Here is a 19,433-nt window from a genome sequence, read left to right on the forward strand (position 1 = left end):
CTACCGTTTGCATGGTATTAATCCCTGAACCTTGGAACTATTTTGTGCCATCTCACCGCTTTCGTTAATACTATGGCCGAGCATGTGATAGTGTTTTCTTACATGATGTGTTTGCGTATGCGGACACGCGTAGTAAAGTGACTTGTCACATCATGGAGGAATCTTTAGCAGACATTTGAAATAACAAGAAAGTTTTTAATGTTTTTTTTAATTGATCTAAAAAAAAAAAAAAAAGAAAGTTTTCAGGGGTGGTTTACAAAAACATTTTCATTCTTTTTTATTGGGGGGTATTTAACAGGTGGTATTTTTAGAAGGAGGTACTTAATAGGTGCTTACGCAGTTTAATTAACCGTTTGAGGGGATGGTGGTGGCGCGGCAGTTATTCAATTATCTAACTTAACAGGTACTTATGCAGTTTAATTAACCATTGGGGCGGGGGTTGAAGGGTTAATTAAACTACATAAGCACTTATTGTTATATAATTCAATATCCTCCAATAAACAAGAATAAAAACAAAAATATGTATTTGTAAACCACTTGTGAAAACTTAATTTTTTAGATCAATTAAAAATCATTAAAAACTACGTAACAAAAAATGAACCACATTTTTTTCTTTGAATACTTGTCATTTCAAATGTCTGCTAAAGATTCCTCCGCAATGTGACAAGTTACTTTACTACATGCGTGCACGCGCGAACATACCATGTAAGAAAACACTATTGCACGCTCGACTGTAGTGTTAACGAAAGCGATGAGATGGCGCAAAATAGTTCCAAGGTCCAGGGATCAATACCATGCAAACGGTAAACTTGCGACAGGTTTGATTATTAGATTCGTTGTCAGCGACCTCGAATACCCCTTCAAAAAAAAAAAAATTAGAGTGGTTGGTGTTCAGTTGTAGCGTAGGGTAATATTTACTGACTAGAGATCTGAAATAAATTGTCATTAATTGAAAGCATTTTATTTCAATTAAATATAATTTTCAACAACATATCTGGTCATGAAATAATTTATTCCTGGTGAACCAAGTGCAAGAGAGATCCAGACAATTGCACTTAAGGGAACAACCAACGAGGATACTAAAAAGAGCTCTCGGTTGGTTTTAATAAAAAGCAGGGCAATGTTGGCAGCTAGTTTGTTTGCCCCATACTCAGCATTACAATCTTTAAAGAAAGAAAATGAAATAAATAAAAATAATTTGAATTCCTGGGAAAAAAAGCTTTTATCTAAAATAGTGTATGTATTTTAATAATTTAAAAACTACTTTAAAATTAGAGATCAAGCGACAAGAAGTTTTAGGCTATCACCGTCTCAAATATAATCATTAATACAAGGGAGATAACTTAGTTAAATTAATTTAGAGTAATTGAACTTCACATGTTACATTATCTGTAATCATTTTTTACTTGAGATCGTGTGATATTAAAATCATCATTCTCCATATTTCAGTTGTTTGTAATTATTTATGTTGCATATTTGATCAAGTGGAAACAAAGCAACATCATACTATAATTTGCAATGAATTTTTGTTACTTCAATTTAAGTGGCAAGTCTCCCCACTGTCCAGAGTTGTGAAATAAATAGTTATTAACTGAAAGTTACTTATTTCAATAATATTTTAATAATGAAATAAAGATGGTCGCTATTCAAACAAATCATTGTTTGGCGTTCGATCGGATCGTATCTCTTCACTACAAACTCGATGCCATAGTAGGTAATTGTGCGGCTTTACCTTATGGTCTACAATATATATACATATATATATATATATATATATATATATATATTTATTTTCATTCTTTTTTTATTGGGGGGTATTTGCCTCTATTGCCCCTACAACAGCGGAGTTACTATCTTTAAAAGCATGTCTGAGAAAATTGACCACCTCCTGTCTGCTGACCCTTCGGCTAACATTCACATCTGTGGAGACTTCAATGTTCATAATGTGGAATGGTTAGCCCATTCAAACAAGACAGATGATGAGGGAAAGTTCCCATTGCTTATAATCTAATTCAGATTATTCACAAACCCACCCGTGTGCCCGACACTAATAGTTAGTATGCAAGTCTCCTAGACCTTTTTCTCACAACTTACCCTGAGCTATGTTCGTCTTCTGTTCTGTCCCCACTAGGATCTTTCGATCACTTGGTTGTCTCCGTTAAGATAAAAACAAAATGTAACAAGTCCTCCGACATACCTCTCCATTGTACAGTTTATCGATACTCTATGGTTGACTGGGATAGCTTGAATACATTTATATAAGACAAAATGTTTGATCAGTGGATAATTACATGTTAAAAATTATATATATATAAAATGGGTTAAGAAATTCTAACGAAAGAAAGATGTATATTTAAATAAGGGAGTAGTCACCAACAATGTGTATTTTTTAACATTATTTTATTATTCCGTGTCTTGGTTTTTCATTGAGAATTATGTTTGGATCATTGTAATAATGTTTTTAAGTCATTGAAATCGTTTTTATGCGTGTTTCAGACGTTCTGCGAAGCGTCCTCGTCAGAAATTATTTTCAAATGTGTTGGAGATGTAAAAATGGCAATTTTCGTAGTTCATTTGAAGTGTTTCCAAGGGGTGGTGGCTTGTAAGTGTTTATTATTCATTGGCATGTTCAATTTTTATTACTCTTTTATTGGGCTTGTCGAGGCCGCTGACCTGGCTGTAGTCACTCTCTTTCTGCTAGTGTTTTTTTCTTTTTCTTTTCCGAATCAACGAAACTAATGACCCTCACAATCATTTTTTAGGAATCCCTCACAAAATGACAACACCAGACTAGACAACAAAAAACCCAAATTCATCAACCTATCTACAGACACTTACAAAGGACGAAATTGAAGTACTAAAACTAGGCCTTATATTCTGCCCAACTCCCAGAAGTAACATAGCAGAGTTAAAGAAAGACCTCAAAGAATTTGAACGCAAATTTAGACTCATAGATATACTTAACGACAGTGATAACACAACAGACGACTCTCTAGTGAAAAACAAATCAACATACTTCCCCAACAAACATAACAACACAAAAGAACTAAATACCTTCTTTGAAACACTCTGGAACCTCAACCCCCAACAAAAAGAAAACCCCACCAGTAATCTAACACGAAAACAAAATCAAGCACTAAAAAAATCCAACACAATAACAACTTAGTTATAAAGGAAGCAGACAAAGGTAGTGCAGTAGTTATAATGAATAAGAACTTCTATAAAACAAAAATTTTAGAATCACTAGGGAACGAAAATTATTACAAACCAATTAGCTCTAACATAGACGACACAACCATATCTAAAATAACAAAACTCTGCACAACATACAATAGTACATTAACTAAAAAAGAAAAAGACTTCCTTACAAACTTCACAACAAAAACAAACATCTTCTATGGGCTACCCAAAATACACAAATCTAACCAGGTAAGACATGCCATCAACATACAAAAGTCGGAATACATAAGCACCCCAAACCCCAACGACCTCACATTCAGACCCATAGTAGCAGGACCATCATGCCCAACAAGCAGACTTAGCAACCTAATAGATATACTATTACAGCCCTTTACCAATCTAGTCAGAAGTTTTGTAAGAGATAACACACACTTCCTTAGCTCCCTACCACAAACAGTAGACGATGGGACTATACTAGCCACATTCGATGTTAGCAGCCTATATAGCAATATCCCACACAATCTAGGAAAAGAAGCTATCGCATATTGGATTGACAAACATACACAGACTTTACACCCCAGATTCAATAAACAATCCGTGATTGATAGCATCGACATAATCCTCAATAACAACTCCTTCCAATTCAATAAAGACAACTACATCCAAATACTAGGCACAGCAATGGGTACCAAAATGGCACCGACATATGCCACCCTTACACTCGCCTTCCTAGAAGAGACACTTTATGAAAGGATAGAGAAAAAGTACGGGCACAATATAAAAACACTCTTCATAAAATCTTGGAAAAGATACCTAGACGACTGCTTTATCCTCTGGAGAACCTCATGGGGGATTATCAAAGAACTCCACACTTTGCTACAAAATCTACACCCAAAAATAAACTTCACACTAGAACAAAGCCCGACAGAACTACCTTTCATAGACATCCTAGTAACAATAAAAAACAACAACATAATCACATACATCTACCACAAACCCACAGACACTCAACAATACCTCCACTTCAAAAGCCACCATCCTAAAAACTGTCTAAAATCAATACCCTACTCCCTAGCATGTAGAGTCTGCACCATAGTAACAGACAGACACCTCCATTCAACTAGACTGAATGAACTACAAATAACACTGCGGAAAAGAGGATATCCACTACCACTAATACAGAAAGGTATTGAACTGGCTGAAAAAATTCCAATAGACCAACTAAGAACCCCAAAAGAACACAACAAAGAACAAATTTTAGCATAGGTCTCTACACACAACACAAACAACCCAGAAATATTCACACAGATAACAAAAAACCTTATCCTCCTCAATCAGAACGACAAACTAAACAACATACTTAAAACAACAAAAATAATAAAAAGCAAACGCCAAACCAAAAACTTAATACACATCCTAACTTCCTCAAAACTCGTCCCACATACTACAAAAGGGGTTACAAAATACAACAAACTGCGATGTGGAGTATGTGACATAATAACAGAAGGTAACACATACACATTCAAAAACCCAGCACAAACATTCAAAATAAAAAAGGATCTAAATTGCACCTCCAGAAATGTAGTATATGCACTAAGATGCACAACATGCAACAAATCCTACATAGGCGCCACCAAAAATTTCAACAATAGAGTGGCCTTACATAAGAGCAACATCAAAATTGCAGATAACAGACACCTCTATGTTTCAAAACACGTACACAGATGCAGTGGAAACAGCTTCAAAATAATGCCAATCTTCCAAACAGACAATTATTTTTATTTACTTACACAGGAAAAAAACTTCATCACCAGATTCACTCCTGAACTGAACAGAGCCTAATATCATCACACAAAAACATGAAATGCAAGGTACACTCGCATGCACATTCATACACACACACATATACACACCCACACATAAACCAGAACCGACACATTAAAACACACACATGTGCGCGCATACAACCACACACACACATAACACCCCTATCTCCAATACAACACACTGAACAATACCAACCCTACTTAACCTCGAAACCAACAACACTAGGAAACACCTAGAACCATAGTATAATATCTGTTCCAACACTTCGCTCCCTCCTCAGTCAGTGGAGGAGAACCCCCTCATGACTGAAACAACTATCATCCCTTCTATCATCCCCCTCCCATACTTATACCCCCTCCAATTGCCCCCCTTCCCTCTGGGGAACAAAATCTTCCCCACACTAGGAACCGATCCTGGGTCTGGCCATACCCACATGGGGAGACAAATAAATAGAAACATTAAAAAATCCCCTATACATATTTTAAATACACCCCTCTTTCTAAACAAACATAATATAAGGAATACCCAAAAAGACTCAAACAAAAAATCACAATACTAAAATCCAAGAATCCAAAAAATAAATATTAAAATAGAATGAAAGCACCCCTACCGTTACTTCTGAAGAGCTGCCCCCCCCCTCCTCACACATACACATTAGTAACGACCTCGGATCACAGTCACCTTCCTAAGGAAGCAAATAACCTCATAATACTATAAAACAGTATACACATTCTCAAACCAATAAAAGCAAACACACGCGCACGCGTGCACACACACACACACCCTACCCCACCCTAAAGGAAAAGAAAAAAACACTAGCAGAAAGAGAGAGTGACTACAGCCAGGTCAGCGGCCTCGACAAGCCCAATAAAAGAGTAATAAAAATTGAACATGCCAATGAATAATAAACACTTACAAGCCACCACCCCTTGGAAACACTTCAAATGAACTACGAAAATTGCCATTTTTACATCTCCAACACATTTGAAAATAATTTCTGACGAGGACACTTCACAGAACGTCGGAAACGCGCGTAAAAACGATTTCAATGACTTAAAAACATTATTACAATAATCCAAACATAATTCTCAATGAAAAACCAAGACACGGAATAATAAAATAATGTTAAAAAATACACATTGTTGGTGACTACTCCCTTTATATATATATAATATATATATATATATATATATATATATAAATATATATATTATATATATATATAGTGAAACATTTTGTCTGATTTCATATATATATTGCATATGTGTTAGTCTAAAACAAACACATTAAAAAAAAAAAAAAATCCAAGCGTCTGTAATTTCATATCAATTGGACTGTTTTACGTATGACTTTTGGAATGTTCCTTCATGTGTATTTTACATGTGTTTGTGTGTGGACGTATGCATAGGCATATGTATGTGTGTACATATGTGTGCATCTACATGATTATGGTTGCATGTGTGTGCAGATGCATACATATGTATGTATGCATGTGTTTATTGTCATGTGTATGTGGGGTGGAGAGGGCTCCTGTAAGCTACGGTGAAGGCGACCCTTCTAGAAGCAAATCTTAGATTTAAAAAAGTAACATAAAGCAGGAGACCAGTACCCGCATTAAGCTGGTCTGCAAATTGACTTGTTGCTGGCTATCTTGCTCTTGCTTGTTGCTAGATGTCAACATTTTGAACCGAGAGAGAGATTTAGCTGTTGTACAAAGCTAAAACTCTGTAACATCATCTGTGTATAGATACTACCTCAGACATGGAAATGTTGTGACGCATGTAGGCCTGAAATGCTGGAAGTATGTAGTAATTTAGTTTCCATCATTATATGTATATATGTATGTACAGGTGTATGTATATGTGTGTATATATGTATGTGAGTGTATGCATTTATGTATATATATTTTTTGAATGTATGTGTATATATGCATGTGTGTATATGCGTGTGTATGTATATGTATGCATGTGCGTATGTATATGTATGCATGTATATGTGTATGTATGTATATTTAGGTAAGTGTATGTATATATATGTGCATATGTGTATGTATATTTAGGTAAGTGTATGTATATATATGTGCATGTGTGTATATGTGTGTATGTATTTGTATATGTGTGTGTATTTATATGCATGTACATGTGTATGTATGTGCGTGTGTATGTATGCGTGTTATGCATTGTATATGTATATGTGTGTGTATGTTTACAGGTAGGTATGTTTGTATGTTTATATATATATATATATATATATATATGTGTGTGTATGCCATTGACTTGTCTATGTTGATGTATGTGTACTATGTATTGTGTATATATGTATGCATATATGTGTGTTATATGTATTGTGTGTATGTATGTTTGTATGTATATATGTGTATGTATACTAGTGACCGTCTTCAGTGCCATGTCTGTTTGAGCATGTAAATTTTGCCTGCAGGACTAAAGTCATTTTCGGCTCATGGACTTTCAGTGCCTGAGGGAGTGGCACTCGTCTGATAAGACGTTGCAATCAAGAAGATATATATATTATAGATTACGTCTTTCTTAGTTTATAAGATAAATTTGTTAATACAATTTACATAGAAATTTAGGATTTTTAAGAAATTATCCCCCCTCTCAGTTCAACAATATACACTCTCGACTTGAAATAATTTACGTGACTCAAATAGGAATTCATTCCTGAAAAAAAAATATTGTTTTGTCCTGATAAAAAACAACTAATTTATTGAATTGCAATATATTTTATTTTGACCTGCTTCATTAGGTACTCTCAACTTGAAATAATTAAGTGACTCAAATAGGAATTTATGGGTTTGTATTACTGTACACATAGATTCGAAAAAGTGGTCAAAAATTAAAATATACAACAAAGAAATATTAACAGTAGCTATAAAAGTTACTTTGCAACCTACCTGAATAATTTATTAGTGTTTTTAAGTAGTTTTAAACGCTGTTTATTTGATACCAAATATTAACTTTTTACGAGTCGTAAGAATTCAAGATGGCCAAAATTAATACCCCCTTCTTCGCAGAGAGAAGCCTCGTTTTCAAATTATAGTTCGCGCATATTTTGGTGGAGAGGAGGTTGCCTCGTTTTCAGCACGTGTCTCTGCGGACATTTTGCGTTTACGGTTTGTTTGTTTTTTTTTACATTTTTTAGAAGTTCTGTCCTCGTAATGAAAGTATTTGTAAACATTACATTTAATTTAGATATTTATTGCGCACAAATACTTTTGAGTTTTTTTGTTTGTTTTATTTTGGGAGGGGGGGGGATAACATATAAAGTGGTATTTTTTCAAGTTTACATTTTTAAGAAGTTTTGGTACTAGTGCAGCAGAGAGTGACCTGGACGTAAATAATAACGCTATTATTTAAAAAGCCAGTCTTAACATGAGGAGGGGAGAGTGTTTTCTGTTTTGTACCTATTCTATACTTTAACCTTATAATTGAATAAAAAACACACCATAAAACTTTAATTAAACTTGGAAATACGATTTGACACGGTAAGTTTGGGAAAAGGAATTATAAATAAAAAAACTAGACAAAATACGGTTAAAAACTCGCTCAATATGTTTCCATGACATAGGTTGACATGTATTCAGTGAGTTTTTTTAACAGTATTTTGCATATTTTTTATTTTCAACTCCTTTTCCCAAACTTACCGTGTTAAAGAGAGAGTCGGTCGCCATTCTTAATTTAATTTTCCAATACATCGATAGACATTGTATGTTTTTCGAGCTGAATAAACATGTTACATTAAATAAAAACACTAAAAACATATCCAGTTAGGTAGAAAAGTAACTTATCTTGTTTTGATAACATTTATTTGTTATATATTTTTTTTTTGACAACTTTTTTGAATCTATGTGTACAGTAATACAAACTCGAAACGTGTTTTCGAGGGATTTTCGGGTGTGCTGAAAACGAATATCACATTTTCACGATATTGCAAACATACTTTTCTGCATGTTTTATCCAGTAATATACGCTTTCGGAAACTTAAATTTATATCATACACTTTTCGGAAACTTAAATTCATATCATACACTTTTCGGAAACTTCTTTTAAATTTATATCCATTTCCATCGATTCCTGAAACTGTATTTTTCTCCAATCTAACAACTTCCAATTTCTGAAAATAAAAAAAAATGGCTCAAGCGCAGATTGTTTATAGGGCTTTCAGTGAATTGTCACTGATGTCAATGGGCGCAACCTTCCGTCAGCACACACGAAAATCTAAATGTAAGATAAAGTCGGGGTTTGTATTACTGTACACATAGATTCGAAAAAGTTGTCAAAAAACAAATAAATGTTATCAAAGGCAAGATAAGTTACTTTTCTACCAAACTGGATACATTTTTTGTGTTTTTATTCAATGTAACATGTTTATTCAGCTCGAAAAACATGCAGTGTTTACAGATGTATTCGAAAATTCAAGATGGCGCCCGACATTCTCTTTAACATGGTAAGTTTGGGAAAAGTTAAATAATAAACTAGACAAAATACTATTAAAAAACAACCGAATAAGTCAACTTATGTCACGGTAACATATATTGAGTGAATTTCTAATAGTATTTTGTCTAGTTTATTATTTATAACATCTTTTCCTGAACTTACCGTGTTAAAGAGAGACGCGGGCGCCATTTTGAATTTTCCAATACATCGGTAAACACTTTTTCGAGTCGATTAAACATGTTACATTAAATAAAGACACTAAAAACATATTCAATTAGGTAGAAAAGTAATTCATCTTGCCTTTGATAAGATTTGTTGTATATTTGTTTGACAATTTTCTTATCCATGTGTACAGTAATACAAACAAATTTATTGTTTACGAAGATTATTAGGAAATGCGGAAATTAGAGAACACCATGAATGAATATAAATTGCCTAAGAAAAATTGATGTCGAAAAATGTTTCACCTATAAATACACCTAAAGAGGAAAATCACATTGAAAAAAGTACATTGACGGAATATAGAATATATAAAAAACATAAAAAATCGCATTAAATTACAAACAAGAGTAAAGAAAAACTTTCATAATAAATTTGTGGCCCTGAAAAGGGCCGTTTGAATATGAAGAGAGATAATAAATTTAAGCTCTCTCGCCTCGGATACGACGAGCCAATTGGATGTCCTTCGGCATGATGGTGACACGTTTGGCGTGGATGGCACACAAGTTGGTGTCTTCGAAAAGACCAACCAAGTAAGCTTCACTGGCCTCCTGAAGAGCCATCACAGAAGAACTCTGGAAACGGAGATCGGTCTTGAAGTCTTGGGCGATTTCACGAACCAAACGTTGGAAGGGAAGTTTCCTGATGAGAAGCTCAGTGGATTTTTGATAACGTCTGATCTCACGGAGAGCTACAGTACCGGGCCTGTAACGATGGGGTTTCTTCACTCCACCAGTGGCTGGAGCACTTTTACGCGCCGCTTTGGTAGCCAACTGTTTACGAGGAGCTTTTCCTCCGGTGGATTTACGAGCGGTCTGCTTAGTACGAGCCATTATGAATCAACTACTACTTCAAATGATGAATTTCACCAGCACGACCGTTACACCTTTTTATATGGGTTGTTATCAGCTGCTGCTGCTGCTACTTTTCTTTGTTAGATGCGCGCAAGATGTTCAAATATTTCCCTTTATTCTCATTGGTAATAAGGAATCACGTGGGGTGCTTTCAACTAGGTCCGCCGGATTTTGTGCGGAGACCTATATATAGTGAATTTGATTTGTTGTCCGCCGTACATTAGTATTTTCCTACTACTACTTTAATTGACAACAAGATGTCTGGTCGCGGAAAGGGAGGAAAAGGTTTAGGAAAAGGAGGCGCTAAGCGTCATCGTAAAGTACTTCGTGATAACATCCAGGGTATCACGAAACCCGCTATCCGTCGTCTTGCCCGTCGAGGTGGTGTGAAACGTATCTCTGGTCTGATCTACGAAGAAACTCGTGGTGTCCTGAAAGTTTTCCTTGAAAATGTCATCCGTGATGCCGTCACGTACACCGAACACGCCAAGAGGAAGACTGTCACCGCCATGGACGTCGTCTATGCTCTGAAGAGACAGGGAAGAACCCTTTACGGATTCGGAGGTTAAACTATTATTTGATCAAAGAAAAACGAACCAAACGGCCCTTTTCAGGGCCACCAACTTTTTCCGAAAAGTATTTTCCACTTATAACTTATGCGTTTAACTTTCTTTTGATGTGTAATTTGATTTTTTTTTTTTTTTTTCCTTATTCATTTTTGATTGCAGACAAATTCATTCGCTATTTCTGGTTACAAACCTCAGTCTTAGAATTAAACAAGAGTATGAATACTTATTTACTGACTTTTTCAATATATATTCTGTCCTGGGCAAGTTTGATATCAGTTTTTCAATGTCAAATTTATATCCAACTCCTCCCATAACTTTAATAATGACGACTTATGTTTTCGGTGGTGCTAAGAACGAATATCACATTTAAATTTCGGTCAAATAAGTAGTTTTCATGATATGAAGAAATTATTTTTTCGAAAAGTGGAATTCATTTGTATATAATGAATACCCACTTTCTGTTAGACATTTCTGGTTTGTATTACTGTACACATAGATTCGAAAAAGTTGTCAAGAAAACAAATAATATAACAAATAAATGTTATCAAAGGCAAGATAAGTTACTTTTCTGCCAAGCTGGATATATTTTTCGTGTTTTTATTCAATGTAACATGTTTATTCAGCTCGAAAACCAGTGTTTACCGATGTATTGAAACATTTAAGATGGCGTCTTATTCTCTCTTTAACATGGTAAGTGTGGGAAAAGATGTTATAGATAAAAAACCGGATAAAATACTGTTAAAAACTCTCAATATATCTTACCGTGACATAAGTTGACATATATTCGGCGGGTTTTTAATAGTATTTTGTATAGTTTTTTTTTATTTATAACACCTTTTTCCAAACTTACGGTGTTAAAGAGGGTGTGAGACGCCATTTTGAATTTTCCAATACATCGGTAAACACTGTTTTTCGAGCTGAATAAATGTTACATTGAATAAAAACACAAAATATATCCAGTTTGGCAGAAAAGTAACTTATCTTGCTTTTGATAACATTTGTTATATATTTGTTTTTTGACAACTTTTTCGAATCTGTGTGTACAGTAATACAAACCCGACATTTCTTTTCTCTTGAATATTTTCATACTTTTGTTTTTACGGCATATTTTTAATTTGTACTTTGCCCTGTGTGGGTGTTTTCGTTTACATTTAAGAAATTGTTTACATTAGTGGAGGGTCAAGGGTTGTGGCGGCCTCCCCCAAGGTAAACAATTTTTGTGAAATATAAACTGCAGAGGAACCTGTCCATGAAAAAAAAATTTTTTTTTAAATAGTTCATGTAAACTTACTGGCAGCATTATTTAGCGTCCTAGGTACTGGTCGCGATTAGAGTTCCCTGGCGAACACCCTAAAAAAACACTGACTTCTCCCTACGCATGAGCAAAGGACATGTTTTAGTTGCCATAGTAACTAAACGATCATGAATTTTTATCGACTTTGTTTTAGTGTTTATGAATATTGAAATAAGACATTACTACACATTTATTAATATCTCACTTTTATCGACTTTTTTTTACTGTTTATGTGTCACTTATCGACTTTTTCTTTTCTTTTTTAAATATAGCATTTTCTTTTTAAATGACTACGTTTTAACCTTACAATTGAATAAAAAACATTAAACTCTAAGCTTAGAAATACGATTTAAAATATAGCGCGGATCATAAGTGCACTAGTACCCATTTTTTTATTAATGAATGTTTAGTAATTTTTCTTTTAATATTCATAAACAGTAAAAACGTCGTCATTTAAAAAGAAAATGCCATTTTAAAAAAAAGAAAGTCCATAAAAGTGACACATAAACAGTAAAAGTCGATAAAAGTGAGATATTACTAATAAATGTGTAGTAATGTCTTTTATTTCAATATTCATAAACAGTAAAACAAAGTCGATAAAAATTCATGATCGTTTAGTTACTATGGCAACTAAGGGAGAAGACTGTTGTTTTTTTTTTTTTTTTTTTTTTTAGGGTGTTCGGCAGGGAACTCTAATCGCGACCAGTACCGCGTCCTAAATTATATGATAAAAAAAAAATAAATCTCAGTAAAAACCAGCCGGTTTTGGGGGGATGCTGAAAACGAATATCAGTTAAATTTGTTTTGATATTAAGAAATTACTAGGTGACCAGAAAATGGGTGCTCACTTTACGTTAAACTTATATAGGAAAGTGATCCACCACTTTTGGAAAAGTAATTTTTTCATATGAAGACTACTTATTTGTCCCAAAGTTTAATTTATTTTTATCACCTAAACAGAAGAAATTTCCTATAATTAAAAATATTGTTTTGAGGTAAGAATTTTAGTTTAATCATTGGAAATATTCATTTGAAACTAAAGTTTTGTCAGTTCTCAAAATATAATGACTAATTTAAAAAAAAAAAGAAGCTGATGACAGTAAAATTGCAAATAGAAATATTTGCAATTTTACTGTCATCAGCTTTTTTTTCTGATCGATTCATGTTTTTATCATCGTTGGCGTCTTTTAACAGGGTGGTAATTCAATTAAGTAAATTCATCTCGAACTAAAAGTATATTTAGGGGCTTTATCTTCAATTTGTGATTGACAACTTTGGTACATTAATTATTTAAATAGACATTTCAAAATAAGGGGGATGGGATTAAAAAAAAAAGGTAAATATCCAGATACGCTACTACAAAACGCCGACCACTCTAATTTGTTTTTTTATAGGTAATTGAGGTCGCTGACAACGGATCTGATAGTCAAACTTATTTAAATTATATTCGGTTTATTGGAAAGAGCATAAAATTTCACATTGACCCTGAAACTATCGTAAAAATTGAATCAATAGAAAAATTGATTTTTAAAGTTTAAAAATTGAAAAATATTTATCTCGTAGAATTCAATTGATTTCATTACGTAAAAAAAAAGGCTGCATGGAAGACCGTTTTGTTTTAAATAAATATTTCTATTTTTTTGTACAACTTTAAAAGCTTATTTTGGATGTATATTCCATAAAGAAAATAAATCGACTTTTAAAAGAAAATACGAGTTTTTATATTTTATTCGCATTTTCGTGTTTGGGGTGTCAAATTCCTCAAAAAATCTGATACACCTGCTGAGTGCTGCAGCGCGGATTCCATTTTGTTAACCAATTTTTCTGTTAACTCCGACAAAAAAAAGGGGGGGGTGTTTTACTGTACACAGATTCGAAAAAGTTGTCACAAAACAAATATAGAACAAATGTTATCAAAGGCAAGATAAGTTACTTTTCTACCCAACTGCATGTTTTTAGTGTTTATATTTAATGTAACATGTTTATTCTACTCGAAAAACTTTACCGATGTATTGGAAAATTCAAAATGGCGGCCGACTCTAGGAGACGGTAAGTTTGGGAAAAGGAGTTAAATATAAAAAAAATCAAAATACTGTTAAAGCCATGTCGAATATATGTCAGCCTATGTCACGTGTCACGGTAACATATTGAGCGAGTTTCTAACGGTATTTTGTCCGTTTTTTTTTTTTATTTATTTATAACTCATTTTCCCAAAGAATCTGTGGTACTCCTTGGGCGTTGAGTTCCATGGCGACCAGCATAAAAAACAAGCCTTCTTGCTCCCTTTCCTGGCGCATGCAACATTTACTGACGCTGTCGTAACTAAACGATTGTCACATGTTGAAATCTGGTACTGGTAGCGGTTTTAGTTCCATGCCGAACAGCCCGAACACCATAAAAAAAAAAACAAAAAAAACTGAGTTCTCCCTCTCCCTATGCGTAGGGACCCTACGCATGCGGAAAGAACATGTTTTAGTTGCCATAGTAACTAAACGATCATGAATTTTTATCGACTTTTTTTTATTTTTTAATAAGTTTTACTGTTTATGAATATTGAAATAAATGAAATTACTATACATTTAATAATTTTATCGACTTTTTTTTTATAGCATTTTCTTTTTTAATGGCGACGTTTTACTGTGATAAATAAATTTACTTACGTTGGTTTATTTAATCAATGTTTCGCACCATTCATTCACTTTTATCGACTTTTTCTATTTTTTTTTAAATTTTTAACTTTTTTTTCATTTAAAATTTAGACAATTTCAATGAATAAAATAAATCATTTATCATTACTATAAAAATAAATAAACCAACGTAAGTAAATTTATTTTATCACCGTAAAACGTCGCCATTAAAGAAAATGCTATTTAAAAAAAAAAGTCGATAAAATTATTAATAAATGTATAGTAATTTCATTTATTTCAATATTCATAAACAGTAAAACTTATAACAAAAAAAAAGGCGATAAAAATTCATGATCGTTTAGTTACTATGGCAACTAAAACATGTTCTTTGCGCATGCGTAGGGAGAGGGAGAACTCAGTTTTTTTTTGTTTTTTTTTTTTTTATGGTGTTCGGCATGGAACTAAAACCGCTACCAGTACCTGAAATCGTTTTACTCTTTATGAATATATGAATTATATTACTGTATATATGAATTATATTACTGTACACAGATTCTAAAAAGTTTAGAAAACAAATAAATCTTAAAGATAAGTTACTTTTCTACCAAACTGGATATATTTTTCGTGTTTTTTATTTAATGTAACATGTTTATTCAGCTTGAAAAACAGTGTTTACCGATCTATTGGAAAATTTAAGATGGCGTCTGCGTCTGACTCTTTTACACAGTAAGTTTGGGAAAAGGTGTTATAAATAAAAAAACTGGATAAAATACTGTTAAAAACTCGCTCAATATGTTACCGTGACAGACATATTCGGCGGGTTTTTAATAGTATTTTGTCTATTTTTTTTTTTTTTTTATTCCCGAACTTATCGTGTTAAGAGTGAGGCGAGGCGCCATCTTGAATTTTCCAATACATCGGTAAACACTGTTTTTCGATCTGAATAAACATGTTATATTGAATAAAAACACGAAAAATATATCCAGTTAGGTAGAAAAGTAACTTATCTGGATAACATTTATTTGTTATATATTTGTTTTTTTTTGACAACTATTTCGAATCTTTGTACAGTAATACGAACCCTATATGGTTATCCTTTACGGAGATGGTCCCGACGTCCGCCTCGTTCTGAGTTCGGGGAGAGGCCGTCTGACGTAGGCAGTGTCGAGGCAGAAAATTACCCTAACCCTAAAATATGCGATATGTCCCAGACAGATGCCTTTACAAATATTGTGAAACAAATCGCAGAATTTTACAGGGGTAACTATGTGGAACTATTCTAATCATGTGGACTGTTTATTTTGTAAAATTCCAATTATTTGAACTGTTTAAAATAAAATAAAAATTCTAATTATTGGAACGGGGTTTTTTCTTAAGTTAACAACTGGGCACTTTATTGAAGGGGTAATTTTCTGCCTCGACACCGCCTACATCAGACGGCCTCCCCCTGAACTCAGAACGAGGCGGACGTTGGGACCATCTCCGTAAAGGAGATCCAAAAAAGTTTTATTGGTCTGTGTTCTGTTGTAATTAAAGTAAACATTTACTGGATAACCTTTACGAAGATGGTCCCAACGTCCGCCTCGTTTTGAGTTCGGGGAGAGGCCGTCTGATGTAGGCGGTGTCGAGGCAGAAAATTACCCCTACAATAAAGTGCCCAGTTGTTAACTTAAGAAAAAAACCCGTTCCAATAATTAAAATTTTTATTTTATTTTAAACATTTCAAATAATATGAACTTTACAAAATAAAGTTAAAATTTTTGATAATTCAACAGTTGAAACAATTGGAATTTTTCAAATTAAACAGTCCACATGATTAGAATAGGTTAACGTGGTTAGTTACCCCTGTAAAATTCTGCGATTTGTTTCACAATATTTGTAAAGGCATCTGTCTGGGACATCGCATATTTTAGGGTTAGGGTAATTTTCTGACTCGACACCGACTACGTTAGACGGCCTCTCCCCGAACTCAGAACGAGGCGGACGTCGGGACTATCTCCGTAAAGGATAACCCATTTACTCATTAAATTTTTCTGCTGGTCGCCATGGAACTCAACGCCCGAGGAGTACTCAAAAAAATTTTTATTTCAAGGGTGCCATTATATAGATTTTGTGCTTCCATAACTAGATGGACAGACAATAACGCCACCTGTAGTTAAACGGAGGAAACAGGCTCTTTCTTCCAGATTACCTTAAAAAGTTACTAAACATTAATAAGGTATCACTTTTAGATATTTGTTTTAATTTTTTTTTAATGACGACTTTTAATAGCATTTGCGGATGGGTTAAAAAAAAAAAAACTAAACCATTTACTGATAATTTCTTTTACAAATAAATGTTAAAGTCCAAATGGGTTTGTATTACTGTACACAGATTCGAAAAAGTTTTAAAAAAAAACACAAACAAATATATAACAAATAAATGTTACCAAAGGAAAGATAAGTTACTTTTCTACCTAACTGGATAATTTTTTAGGGTTTTTATTTAATGTAACATGTTTATCAGCTCGAAAAACATACAATGTTTACCGATGTATTTGAAAATTGCAAATGGCGGAGCCGGAGCACTAGGTGTCAGAAATTTCGTGAAAATAGTGAATAATTTCACCCCATCTTTCCAAGCTTATAACTCCTCGAAAAATGTAATTTGTGGGGGTCGCCTGGCCTTTTTTTGGGAACTGACTTCCTCCACAAATAATAAAAATAAAAATAAGAAATCTTTTTTGCAACACAAACGGAGGTTTATTTCTGGAATAGAAATAACAAACAATAACAAGTTAAAACATAGTTCTCAATATTTCAGAGTTCCTATTTTTGAGTTCATATGAAAGATGGAGAGTCTCTTTTTTTGTGTTCTTTGAATGTTCAAATTTGTAACATTGACAATATTAATGTTCGTCTGTTAAAAGAGAGTATTAATGCGCGGAGCAGTGGAAATGAAATAATTGATGTTTGCATGCGTGGTAAGTCCATATGAGAAAGCGTTGAATGAGTCGGAAGAGTTTAAAGAGACGAAAGAATGCTCGAAAGGCTAAGAGACTAAAGAGATAGATTTTGTTTGTGCATGTTTATATTCGATTTGATCGGCTCCAAACGAGCTCTAGAAAATCAGTTTTAAAATGTGTTCTAGGAGGAATTCCATTGGATGAAAGACATCACATGGGGGTGCTTTCAACTACGTACACACCTTTGGTATATAAAGGTCACGCCGGAATTTGCGTGGGTGTCATTTTTCATTTTTTTAACGCGCCGAAACAATCAATTGCACTGCGCGCCTAAATTGTATTTAACGATTTTAAATTTGAATATTAAACTGTGCCAACTGGCACAAATACTCCCCCCAGATTGGAAAAAAAAAGTTTTTTTCAATATGTAATGTATTCCTTGAAATGTTTCGGCCAGTGGACTTTCCTACCCGTTTTTGTCGTGGGTTTGGTGTCCTCGACATTTTCTGCTGGTCTCCCATGTTCTAAGGAAATTTGTTCTGGTGGGGAAATTGTCTGAGGGTATTCCTCAATGTATGCTGGTTTAATTCGGTCGATCGCGATGTTGTCTTTCCTGTCTTTCCGTTTTTGTGCAATTAATTCCATAGTTAACGAACTGGAATTTAGTGAAGTTATTGCAGCTCGTGATAATGCGTCTGCCACGATGTTTTCTTGCCCCTTGACGTATCTGATGTCTGTGGAATATTGGGCAATATAATCAAGGTGTCTGATTTCTCTTGGACCATATTTATCTACATGCGTATGCAGTGCATATGTTAACGGTTTATGGTCAGTGTAAATACAGAAGTTTCTTCCTTCTAACAGATGTCTAAAATGTTTAATTGACAAATAAATTGCTAATAGCTCCCTTGAAAAGGTACTGTACTTTGTCTGTGTCTTGCTCAGTTTGGCTGAGAAAAACGATATAGGGGTCATTGTATCCCCTGTCAGTTGATGTATAACTGCTCCTACAGCTATGTCTGACGTGTCTGTTGTAAGTGTAAGCTTCGATTCTTTGCTGTCCTTAATATAATTCAATTTTGTGAAATTGACTAAGGCAGTTTTAGCTTGATGGAAAGCTTTTAAAGCTGATCTGTCCAGTTTTAATTGTTGGTTTTTCGTTTTGTTCTTCAATAATGACGTGAACGGTGCAAGGATTGTGGAACAGTTGGGTAAAAATCGTCTGTAGTAATTAATTATACCTATGAAGCGACGAACTTGTCTAACAGACGTAGGTTGTGGAAAATCCGTAATGGCGCTTACTTTCTCGGGTAATGGTGATATACCATCCTTATCAATTGAATGTCCAAGGAAGTTTACTTCTTGCTGACTGAAAATACATTTGTCCAAGTTTATTTTTAAACCGTAATGTGACAGTTTTTGAAAAACTTGTTCCAAGTGTTGTTTATGTTCGTCGAGGTTT

General features: G+C 33.8%; 2 protein-coding genes across 2 annotated transcripts; one reads left to right on the top strand and one right to left on the bottom strand.

Annotated features, from left to right (window-relative positions):
• Positions 1-9,760: 9,760 nt before the first annotated feature.
• Positions 9,761-10,521, bottom strand: LOC145240095 (histone H3). Its single transcript, XM_080103715.1, has one exon. The coding sequence runs from the start codon at positions 10,514-10,516 to the stop codon at positions 10,106-10,108; it is 411 nt and encodes a 136-aa protein (XP_079959841.1). The 5' UTR covers positions 10,517-10,521; the 3' UTR covers positions 9,761-10,105.
• Positions 10,522-10,760: 239 nt separating this feature from the next.
• LOC145240096 (histone H4) lies at positions 10,761-12,524 on the top strand. The gene has a single exon (XM_080103716.1). It carries the CDS (start codon positions 10,795-10,797, stop codon positions 11,104-11,106), a length of 312 nt encoding a protein of 103 aa, XP_079959842.1. The 5' UTR covers positions 10,761-10,794; the 3' UTR covers positions 11,107-12,524.
• Positions 12,525-19,433: the final 6,909 nt, after the last annotated feature.

The sequence above is a fragment of the Euprymna scolopes genome, chromosome 19 (genome assembly GCF_053919585.1).
Source record: "Euprymna scolopes isolate OS-2025 chromosome 19, ASM5391958v1, whole genome shotgun sequence".
NCBI lineage: Eukaryota > Metazoa > Mollusca > Cephalopoda > Sepiida > Sepiolidae > Euprymna > Euprymna scolopes.